Here is an 11,643-nt window from a genome sequence, read left to right on the forward strand (position 1 = left end):
GTGTGTACATATATTTGTGTAGGTGCCTCATTCCTGGATTCTCCCTCTCCCACCCTGCAGAGGCTCTTCATCCAGGGGTGGGGTCTTGTGAAAATATTCCCTATTCATTTGCACATGTAGACTGGTGCTGTCACTATGCAGTTTTTGTTTAGGCAACAATATTATTGAGATCTTAATGGTTGTAACACCTGGAGTTTTTATCATGAAAATATACTTTTGAGCTGCCTGCAGATTATGTAGTGTGCTTTTGTGAGCTGATACCCATGCTGCGGCAGGCTTTAATATTTTAGCTGTTTTTCAATCATTTCTGCTCCTGTATATTGACACCTTACCCATATTTCTGTAAGTAACCCCGGTAACATTCATTGGCTCACTAAGTTGGACTTGGGTGATAGCCATACTTTGTTCTATTGTCATTTCCCCATCTCAGGTGAGTAGGCATTTTTTTCACATCTCCCAAGGAATAGTATCACACATTATAATGCTATATCCTAGAGAATGTTCTGCGTGTGCTTGAGAAGAGTGCCTATTGGAACCTTCTGTATATGCTTGATAGGTTCATGTAGTCTAAAGTATAATTTAAGTCCACTCGTTCCTTTTTGATTTTCTGCCTGGCTTATCTGTGTACTGTTGAAACATATCTATGTTTTCTAGTATTATTATATTTTCTTTTATATCTTCCATCAGAACATTCAATAATTGATCTCTGTAATAGTTGCTTCAACATTGAGTGCATTTACATTTACAATTGTTACATGCTTGGCCACAATAACGTTAGCTTGTCTCTTTGAATGGTTTTTTTCCCTTAAAGTCTATTTTGTTTGATACATTAGCCATGCCCACTCTGCTTTTCTTTCTATGTGCATAGAATAACCTTTTTTATGTTTTTACTTTTTAAAAAAAGATTTATTTATTTTATGTATGTGAGTACACTGTTACTCTCTTCAGACACACCAAAAGAGGGCATCAGATTCCCATTATAGATAGTTGTGAGCCACCACATAGTTGCTGGGAAGTGAACTCAGGACCTCTGGAAGAACAGCCAGTGCTCTTAACCACTGAGCCATCTCTCCAGCCCGTTTTCACTTTTAGTGTATCAGTGTATGTGTACCCTTACTAGTAAAGTGAATTATTTGTAGGCAACATATTATTGGATCTTATGCTTTTATCCATTTAGCCACTCTGTGCCATTTGATTTGGACAGTTAATTAAATTACATTTAAGCTAATTATTAGTAGGCAAGGATTCAATTCAGCTGTTTGACTCCTGGGAGTACGACTGAGTTTCTGAATCTTGTTCCTTGTCTTGGGCTTTTTTTCTTTTGTCTGTTAGTCTTGCCCAACTTCAATGTGATAGTTTATTTTTTACTATTATTATCTCTTAGAAGCCTATTCTTTTCTAAGGAAGGACAGGAAGGGAATGGATCTAAGTGGGAGGAGTGGAAGGAACTGAGAGGAGTAGAGGAAGGGGGAAACAATCAGGATATATCATGTGAAAATAGAATTCATTTTTCAATAAAAGAAAAAGTTATACATGCGCTCACGCACACACACATCTTGTGTGTGTATATTTTAAGCTTATTGAATGTACCATACATTAAAAGTAATTAAATTTTTGTCAAATAGAAATTTCTTAGCCAGGCAGTGCATGCCTGTAATCCCAGCACTTGGGAGGCAGAGGCAGGCGGATTTCTGAGTTCGAGGCCAGCCTGGTCTACAGAGTGAGTTCCAGGACAGCCAGGGCTATACAGAGAAACCCTGTCTTGAAAAATCAAAAAAAAATAAAAACAATACCAAAAAATTCTTTTAGTCATTCTAAAATTAGGATTCACCAATTTATCTTTGCAATGTAGAATGCATAAAGTTGAAGTACTGAGAATTAAGAAACTGTGTGCCAACCCTTTCTAAGTTAACCAAAAGCTAGGAAGTTATGAAAGATGGTTCTCATGCATGACGCATGACTACCTGGCACTGACTGAATGTGTTCAAACTTGATGCCTATTTGCCATTTTGTTATTACACTTGGTGTGTGTGTGTGTGTGCATGTGTATCTTATCTCAAGATCAATGTGTTAAAACAAAAGTGAATTGTAATGAGTCTGGCAGAGATAAAGATATTCTAAAGAGCCACCATATTTTTCAGTTTTGACTATCAGACTCTTCAAACAATGGATCTTCCCAAAGAAATGGGAATTTTCCTAGGAATATTATTCTTGGAGAAAAAAAGGTCTTAACTAGTGGGGAAACTTGTGTCTTAGAAAGAGGTTTCACGGTTGTAATTATTTGTCAGATCACCTCATGGGGTAAGACAAGGATGGGTTAGAGTGGACAGGATCACACCTTATCTTGAATTGCCTAGATATGCCTATCCTTGTTTGCACCTTTGTATGTAAGTGCATATAGAGAGATGGTAGAAGAATTAAAAACAAGCATCTTCGCATGTAATTATTTTGTTTTTGTTTTTTTGGTTTTTCGAGACAGGGTTTTTCTATGTAGCCCTGGCTGTCCTGAAACTCACTCTGTAGACCAGGCTGGTCTCGAATTTAGAAATCCACCTGCCTCTGCCTCTACCTCCCAAGTACTGGGATTAAAGGTAGGTGGCACCACTGCCCAGCATAATTATTAATTTTTAATTTTAGTCATTGTTATTTTTATAATTTTGCATATACAGCTGAGTTCTGCTCATTGACATTAAGACTGCTTTGATATTTTTAGAATAGGAACTGATTGCAATGATTTCTCTTAGCACACTGCATTGTTTTAATATCTTTATACATAATTTCAGCAACCCTTAAGACAGAATTTAATGAACTGGTATTTCCTGTTTGAAGAACATGCAATAGCCAGGGTTCTGCAAGTGAATCTAGTCGATCCTCAACCTGAACATTATTTTGCTCTCTGGGAGCTAGGTTGGCCAAAGTTATATATAACTATATTTGAAAAGCGTGGCATTTTCTGACATAGCAAGAAACAAGTGAGTGCTTCAGAATAGAATTCAAATTTCTTCTCTTAGCATGAGAGCCCCTTCACGGATGAGGTGCCATCCAGTTCTCTGGCTTTGTGATACACCTCTGCTGTCTACAGTCTTCCCCAAATATGCATGAATCTACTTACCATTTCGGAAAGCATGGCTCTATGTTGTTCTTGGTGTGAACTCTTTTGCAACTGCTGTATGCTGCTTAGAATCTTCAGAGTCGTTTGATTCAGACATGTCCTGTCCAGTGCATCCTGGCCTATTCATGTGAAGTGATTTTATTTTCTTTGCTTCCATTATACATTATACTGTATTAATTTACAGTTTGAAGTTTTAAATTTTTTGTAGTATTTGTCTCTCATTAAGCACTTGGCTTCTTTGAAACAAATTATCTTATTATTTAATGCTTCGTATTATATAAACAGTTGCACTATATAAAAAATAAACATTTCCACATGCTTTCTTAAAATGCTGTTTTGCAATGAATTTGTGGGTTCTATCTTCACTTCTTCCTTTCTTGTTCTCTCCTTGGACAGATTATCATCCAGGAAACAACCAAATCCCCCAGTGCTGGCTCTATGTGACTTCTGATCCTACTCTGTTATTGTATCCATTTCTTACTTCAGAAGATTGTACCGTGGCCAGTGTTGCGTACATATCCATCAGCAGATTGCCTTAGCAGAGCACTATTGACAAGACTCAGCAAGGGGGACATACAATGGTGGAATGTATTAGAAGATCACACTGTTGGGCATTTGGGTTGGACAGTCTTAATAAAATAACGATGGTCATCATTACTAAGGCCACAGTTCCTTTCTTTTTTCTTTTCTATTCGTAGCATTCAGGCTAGGCTGGATTCTAAGGTATCACTTTTGTTCATAACTACTTCTAAGTTCTATGGTCTAACTTTTATTTCAAATTAGAGTAAACTATTATTAACTACTGCTGTCAAATAAATAAAACCTCAGTACATTTCAAATACTATTAAAGAAATGTACATGCAGACTGTGTAACCAACGTTATAATTGAGATACTCTTGATTGGTCCAAGCATGTTAAAAATGCTATAATCCAAAGCAAACATGGTAGTACCTGTGTGTGACCTGAGCACTCTGGAGGCTGAGGCAAAAGCATCACAAGTTCCAGGTAAGTCTGGCCTATTATAGTAAAACCCTGTCTCAAAAAAACTATAGTCCAAAGCCAATACTAACAAAACCTGAAGAACTATCAAAAACAACTATAACGTTTATGAGATGATTATGATTATACACAATGTAAGCCTCCACAATTATTGCCCTTGTTTCTTGTTATATTTCTCTTGCTCTACCCCTCCCCTATAAGTCCCATTTATAGACACCAAAAAGTATTTAAGTAACTAGAGACACTTAATTATGGATTTCCACGGTGACTGACAATATGAATAGGTAAAACACTGCAGTGCATGGCAGCTTAAGTGTTCCTCCAAAGTCTAACTTCTCACACTACCAACTTTAGGTTTTGTATAATACTCAATCGAAACTGACTTACAACGGAAAAGCTGGCTGCCAGATTAAATAATCAAAGCTCTTAAATGTTACCACAAAGATGGCTGTTACGAAAAACCACATTAGGTTCTATGGAGAATTCTTAACAGCTCTCTGGTGTTAGGATAGGAGCTTTTTCTCTATAAATGGTCAACTTACAGCTATTTGCTAGGCCCACAAACCTTAATAGCACTAAAACGTTGGCAGGTACTTGAAGGGCATTTCTGATCAATGTTGCTTTCCTGGGGAGGGAGCGTGGGAAGGATCAAACTCAGGGCTTTACTTACACTAAGCAAATATTCTACCACTCAGCCACATCCCAGTTCCAATATGAGTGTTTTTTTGAGCACTCCTAAAATAATAAATAGTGGAAGCAATGAAGATCAAACAGTGTACAAAGAGTTATTATTATTCAGGGCATACTGTAGCAAGGAGACAACCACTGTTACTTTTGTTTTAGCAGAAACTCGATGGCAGATAGAGGAGTGAGAAGATACTATAGTGGGAAAGTCTGGTACACAGATTGTCACGAACAGATTGCTATCTGTACATTCTCGTATGTACAGATTGGCACTTGGGGAAGCTGCAGACCAGCTAACTGGAAATGGCGCATCCCGTGTGATTTCTCAGAGTTGTGCATTTGACTGCCTCTTGTTGGATCTAAGTTAAAAGAATACACAAAAATTATGGAAGTTGTTAATTATTAATCAAGTCCTAGTCATTTGGAGCTGATTGTTACAGAAGTTATTCTTTAGCTTCCTAGATCATTTCTAATGTTAGCAAAATGACATCATACAAGGTCTGGTTTGCTGCAGGTGTACATCCAGGGAGCTTTATTGTAGATTTACAGTGTCACTTTTCTGAAAAGCTTTCTGAAAGTTGTGCATTACAATTCTACTTTCATATATGGTCCAGCCCTTGCCAAGTAGTGTTTGCTGTTTCCCAGTACACACCTCACATAATAGTGCTCAAGCTGACCTGAGAAGAGGTGTGTAGGTGTTCTGGTGCTGCTCTACCTCCAGGGAAGAATCCTAAAGGCTGCTAAAACCATACAAATGAACTCTCTAGAAGAGTTTCCTTGTTAGTGGTTTATGATAGAGCAGGTGGTCCTTCACTGAAGTATAGCTGTGTCATGATAAGGAACAGAATTAGGCCAAATGTATGATAGTGTTTATTTTTAAATAACGTGACCACCTCTGAGTGTCCCATAAGTGACTGTTCTATAGTACATGGTATAGTCTTGTGTGTGGCTATTAAATTAACAACTTTATTTAAATTGTGATCTCTTTGAATCCTAGTGCAGGTGCATGGAAGAGCCCCTTTGTGTGTGTGTGTGTGTGTGCTTGACAGTAATTAGGGAACATGAGCTCTAATGCACACTAATATGAACAAGAAGGAGCACTCACTCAGCCCTCCAAACCTATGTGTGTCTTCAACTGCAGCAGAGCATATTTTGCCTGCATTCTGGGCTTGCTTCTGGTCAGCCTGATTTGACTAGATTGTGGCAGGAGCCATCTCTTTTGGAAAGCTCCTCCACAAGTCTCGCTTATGAATATGAGCCTGCTGTCCTAACCATGGACATTACCCAAGATGCAGAGCCTAGTCAGACACACATTATGTAGGTAAAGCTGCACTAGGCCCATAATCAATTTTGTGGACCCATGTGCTGAATGCAAGCTGGATAACATAAAATATTGTTGGAATATGACATCATTCTGTGAAAACCACTTGGTACTGCACAAAGCTACACAAGATTAACTTCACAGGAACATATAGACTACTGGCAGCATAGGTCACCATGAGGGCCTATAAGGAAACCAAATGTTTCCTTCTATCTATTATCCTTTTAATTCTGGACAGTTTCCTGTGCTTTAACTGTGGCTCATATTCCAGTAGCTCTTTACTAACTAATAGAAACCTTCCCAAAGATTTGCCTCCACAAACCATGCTAATTGCAGTTTTCAAAACCTGACAGTGAGTTTTCCTAATAGACCCCATGGTGCTAACTGTCCTAGGATAATTAATTTTGGGGGTGGTTGGAATAGCACTATTGCAGGACCCCACAAAAGAGATTACATTTTTCTATATTGATAAGGGTTGGGACTGTGCACGCTGAACATTTCTAGCCAGCTACAGGTTTCCTAAGTAGAGCTAAAGCCCAGCTCTTTGGCCCTTTGGAGAAGGGGCAGACTCTTATAGCTGGCAGTAATTTGAGAGGTGTTAGAGGTTTCGATAGAGAAAAGGACAGAGGAGACAAGGGAAGGGATGAAAGCTGCCCCCTTCCCCATGCACCACGCATATTTTCCCCAATGTATCCTTGGGATGCAAATCCTAAGGATACTACTAATTTTGAAAATAATAGTACCTGACACTGGGTTGTAATAGATACCCTAACTCTTGAGAAATACCTAGTATTACCTCCATTTACCCATCTGCTCCAAGCTCCTTGTCTCACCCTGCCAAAGCCTCCCTCCTGCCATTGCGCAGTTTTGGTGCAGAATCACCAGGTCCATTTTCGCAAACCCACGGGAGGGGCTGGGTGGGGCGGGGTCGCCTTGTCGCAGAGCCCAACTGCGCCTGCGCGGACTGCGGCAGAAGGCGGGGTGTGAGAGGCGAGCGTTCTGAGACCAGCTTTCACAGTTGGCTAGAACATTCGTTCTTCCCCACCACCATTTCTGCTCCTGCGACTTGCTCGGGCCTGGCAGCTGCAGCGTTCCTGCTATAGCGGCAGTTCCGTGCAGAGGCGCCTACAGACCTCTCCCCTTCGTCGGTGAGATCGCGGGCCTGTCAGTGTCAGCTTTCACACGCTGGTCGACAGGACCATGTCGCTGGTAAGCCAGAATTCGCGCCGCCGCCGCGGTGGAAGGGCCAATGTGCGCAGAAACATCGGGAGGGGTTTCCCTGCTGCCGTCCCAGGCCCAGACGTCCCTCGGGATCTCGGCGATCCTCAGATCCTCCAGGGCTTCCGCGCCTCTGAGGGCCCCGGCACTTCCATGCTGCCCACCCCCCGGGAGGGCCCAAGCACCTCTGTGCCGCCCACCGTCTCCGAGGGGCTGAGCACCTCCGAGCTGCCCACCTCCGGGAGGGATCCGGGCACCTCCCGGCCTCCTGCGGTCTCTGCTGTGTCAATCACCGCCTCGGAGGGCCCGAGTACCCCTGTGCCGCCCACTGCTCCTAGGGGCTCAAGGGCCTATGAGCATCTCTCTGTCTCAGAAGGGCTGACCTTCTCCGCGCAGCCCCACTCTGATGAGGGCCTTTACGTGCAGCCCACCCTGGGTGAGGGCCCCGGAACCTCGGTGCCGCCCACCTTCTTCGAGGAATCCGGCATTTCCGTGCCGCTGCTCTCTGATGAGGGCTTGAGCATCTCCATGTCGCCCACCATCTTGGAGGGACCGGGTATCAGCGTGCCCTCCCCCACTAGTGAGGCCCCAGGCACTTTGATGCAGCCCGCTGCCTCTGATGTATTGGGCATCAACCTGCCGCCCACTTTCGGCGAGGGCCTGAGCATCTCTGTGCTGTTCTCGGCTTTGGAGGATCCCGACATCTCCATGCCGTCCCCCTCCGCTGAGGGAATGAGCACCTCCATGCCGCCCCCCTCCGCTGGGATCTACAGTGCCTGGGAGCCGCCCATCATCTTGGAGGAATGTAGCATCAATGTGCCGCCCACCTCCGACATGGGACTGTGCACCTCGGCGCCATCAGCTGCCTGCGAGAGCCTAAGCGCCTCAGCCGAGAGCCTGAGCACGTCCCTGGCGTCCATTTCTGCTGAGGGCTTCTGCAGCTCGCTGACGCCCTGCGCTGCGGAGGGATCCGCCACTTGCGGGCTGCTTCCCTGCGGGGAGGGCCCGAGCAGCGCGGGGCTGCACAGCCTGGAGGAGGGGTCGAGCACCTCGCAGATGCCCCTAGCTGCCGAGGGCGCTAGCGCTTCTGAGATGCCCACTGAAGATGAAAACCCCGAGGAAGAAGAAAGCCGCGGTGCGTCTGTGGGCATGAACACCTCCAGTGCTGAGCAAAAGGCCAATGATCCATCTGTACGCCCAAAGCGCGCAGACCGCTTCCTGGATTTCCAGGTCCTGAGAGACAGTAATAATTCCAACTCAATTACCATTATGGGCCTGGGCACCTCCCGTGTTACTATTACGCTGAAGCCTCAGGAACCCATGGAGCACAACGTAGCAGAATTGTTGCAGTTTCTGCTGCTGAAGGATCAGACCAAGTACCCTATCAAGGAATCTGAAATGAGGGAATTCATTGACAAAGAATATCGCCACCAGTTCCCAGAGATCCTCAGACGAGCATCAGTCCACCTGGAGTACATTTTTAGGTTTGAGCTGAAGGAGCTAGACCCTGAGGAGCACACCTACATCCTGCTCAACAAACTGGGACCAGTGCCCTTTGAAGGGTTAGAAGACATCCCAAATGGGCCCAAGATGGGCCTCTTGATGATGATTCTGGGACACATATTTCTAAATGGCAACCAAGCCAGAGAAGCTGATATTTGGGAGATGCTCTGGAGATTTGGAGTGCAGCGTGAAAGAAGGCTTTCCATTTTCGGGAACGTGAAGAGACTCCTGTCTGTAGAGTTTGTGTGGCAGCGTTACTTGGACTACAGGCCGATAACTGACTGTGTACCAGTCGAGTTTGAGTTTTACTGGGGCCCACGATCCCGTTTAGAAACCACCAAGTTGAAAATTCTGAAGTTCATGGCTAAAGTCTATAACAAAGATCCTATGGACTGGCCAACACAGTTCAATGAAGCGATGGACGAAGAAGCTGACAGAGGAGTTGTTCATAACTGGCGAGTTGCTCGTCACTTCAGGAGGCCCCTTTTTGCAGAAGTTTCTCCAGAAGTTTCTCCTGATTCAGATGCTCCTGGCGGTTCCACAAAATATTCTCCCCATTCTTGGCCTGAGTCACGATTAGAGAGCAAGTCGAGGAAACTGGTCCAGTTATTTCTGCTGATGGATTCGACTAAGCTGCCTATTCCGAAGAAGGGAATCCTGTATTACATCGGTCGAGAGTGTACCAAAGTGTTCCCTGACCTCCTGAATCGTGCTGCTCGCACCCTAAACAACGTGTATGGGACAGAGCTAGTGGTCCTTGATCCCAGGAACCACTCCTACACCCTGTACAACCGAAGAGAAATGGAAGATACAGAAGAGATTATGGACAGTCCAAACAGGCCCGGCAGCAATTTCTTAATGCAGGTTCTGAGCTTCATCTTTATAATGGGCAACCATGCTAGGGAGTCTGCAGTCTGGGCCTTTCTGAGGGGCTTGGGAGTTCAAAATGGGAGAAAGCATGTGATTACCTGTCGGTATTTGAGTCAGCGCTACTTAGATAGTTTGCGGGTTCCTGACAGCGATCCGGTGCAGTATGATTTTGTGTGGGGCCCGAGAGCCCGCTTGGAAACCTCCAAGATGAAAGCCCTGCGGTATGTGGCCAGGATCCACAGAAAGGAGCCACAGGACTGGCCGGAGCAGTACAGGGAGGCATTGGAAGATGAGGCCAATAGAGCTGAGGCTGCGCAACGGCCATTGGCTGTTCGCAACGTGCGATAGATTGTGTCAGCAAGGCCTTGTATGTCCAGGCCTAGAGCCCTGGTTCTCATGTATTGGGAGTGAGGGGGTGGGTTGGAGGGGGGTACGTATTGTATTTGATATTGTGTTCCAGTTCCATTTATGTATTTTGCATATTTAGTTCTTGTTTGGTATCTTGAAAAGTTTCCATTGTTTTAATAATACTGTCCAGTAATGTAAATGTGATTGACTATTTGCTGTCTCTGCTGTACTTTGTGCTGTAAGCATTTTGATAGTGTTATAAAGTGTTTTAAGACTCTTTCCATCTTGTTGCATTGTCTGAAAGAATATATAGCATAGATATAGGCTTTTCCTTGAAAGCTTGGAAATAATCATCAGTAAAGTGATCTAGCTTCAGATGTTAAACAAACAAATATGTAACAACTAACAAAGCACTAAGTTGTGACTGGCTTCCCTTTTGTCTGCTATTGTGTGAAGAATACTAACGTTTACCTGTATTTGCTTTGCTGTACTAATGTGTATTGAAAAATAAAAGTGTAATAAAATAATGCTAATTCACTAATTTATTCAATAAATATATATTAAATTCCTCTCATATAATGGGCACAGTAGTATAGTCTGGTTATAGAGTGATAGACATAAAGAAGGCATAGCACCTTCTCTAGAACTCAAGGACCTGCAGTTTTATTATGATACACTGAGTGCTATGTAGTGCCCTATGTAGAGAGTTCTATGGGAGTTAAGAGGAGATACATCAATCGAATTCTGGAACCCAAATAGTCCGTGGTGACCATGATGGATGGGGGTGGGAGGACAAGACTGGCTTCTTGATACAACATGAGGTAAATGAACTCGAATCTGGATTTTAGTCTTCAGTGAGTGCCGGTGTGGATTGAAGTCAGTGATTTCAAGGTAAGAGGTTTCACATGTCATAAGCTATCTCTTTAAAATGGTTGGTTAGGTCCTGGGGTTGGGATGATATTTCGGTGGTTAATAGTACTTACTGCTCTCCCAGAGAACCCATGTTTGGATCCTGACATCCACTTTGGGCACCTCACAATTCCCTGTAACTCAAGCTCCAGGAGATCCAATGTCTTATGGCCCCAGGAGCTACTCACACAAAGATATACACATACATGTTAATAAAAAAGATATGTGAGTCAGCAGGCTGGAGATGCAGTTTGCACAAAGCCCTGAGTGCTGCCCCAAGCACTATATAAACCAGATATGGTGGCTTGCCCCTGTAACCCTGGTATTTGGGAAATAGAGGCATGGGGGATCAGAAGTTCAAAGTTATTATGAGCTGCATAGAGTTCAAGGCCAGCCTGGGATTGATGAGACCTTGCCTTAAAATAAATATTTTAGGAAAATGTTTGAATTAGCTTCCTCAGAGTTATATTTCAGTTTTACTATGCACTCACAAACTGAGTGTTTAGTCCTAAATGGTACGTTTCTCACCCTTATAACCATCAAGGTTCAGGGAACATCAAAGGAGGACTAGAAAGGGGAAAGCATTTAACAGCTGGATGACAGGGAAGAGAGCTATGGAATGCAAAGTTCTGCACTTGGCATGGTGATTACACTAAGAACTTAAACTAGCTGTGGTTTT

At 43.5% G+C, this 11,643-nt stretch overlaps 1 protein-coding gene and 1 long non-coding RNA gene across 2 annotated transcripts in view; both read left to right on the forward strand.

Moving 5' to 3' along the window:
• Window positions 1–3,769, forward strand: part of LOC127674869 (uncharacterized) — a 31,852-nt gene extending 28,083 nt beyond the window's left edge. The window contains exon 6 of the long non-coding RNA XR_007975382.1: window positions 3,509–3,769. This is a non-coding gene — a long non-coding RNA (uncharacterized LOC127674869). The remainder of the gene's footprint in view (window positions 1–3,508) is intronic.
• Window positions 3,770–7,095: 3,326 nt separating this feature from the next.
• On the forward strand, window positions 7,096–10,576 carry Magee1 (MAGE family member E1). Its single transcript, XM_052171421.1, has one exon. It carries the CDS (start codon window positions 7,317–7,319, stop codon window positions 10,053–10,055), a length of 2,739 nt encoding a protein of 912 aa, XP_052027381.1. The 5' UTR covers window positions 7,096–7,316; the 3' UTR covers window positions 10,056–10,576.
• The last annotated feature ends 1,067 nt before the right edge of the window (window positions 10,577–11,643 follow it).

Source organism: Apodemus sylvaticus, chromosome X (assembly GCF_947179515.1).
Source record: "Apodemus sylvaticus chromosome X, mApoSyl1.1, whole genome shotgun sequence".
Lineage (NCBI taxonomy): Eukaryota > Metazoa > Chordata > Mammalia > Rodentia > Muridae > Apodemus > Apodemus sylvaticus.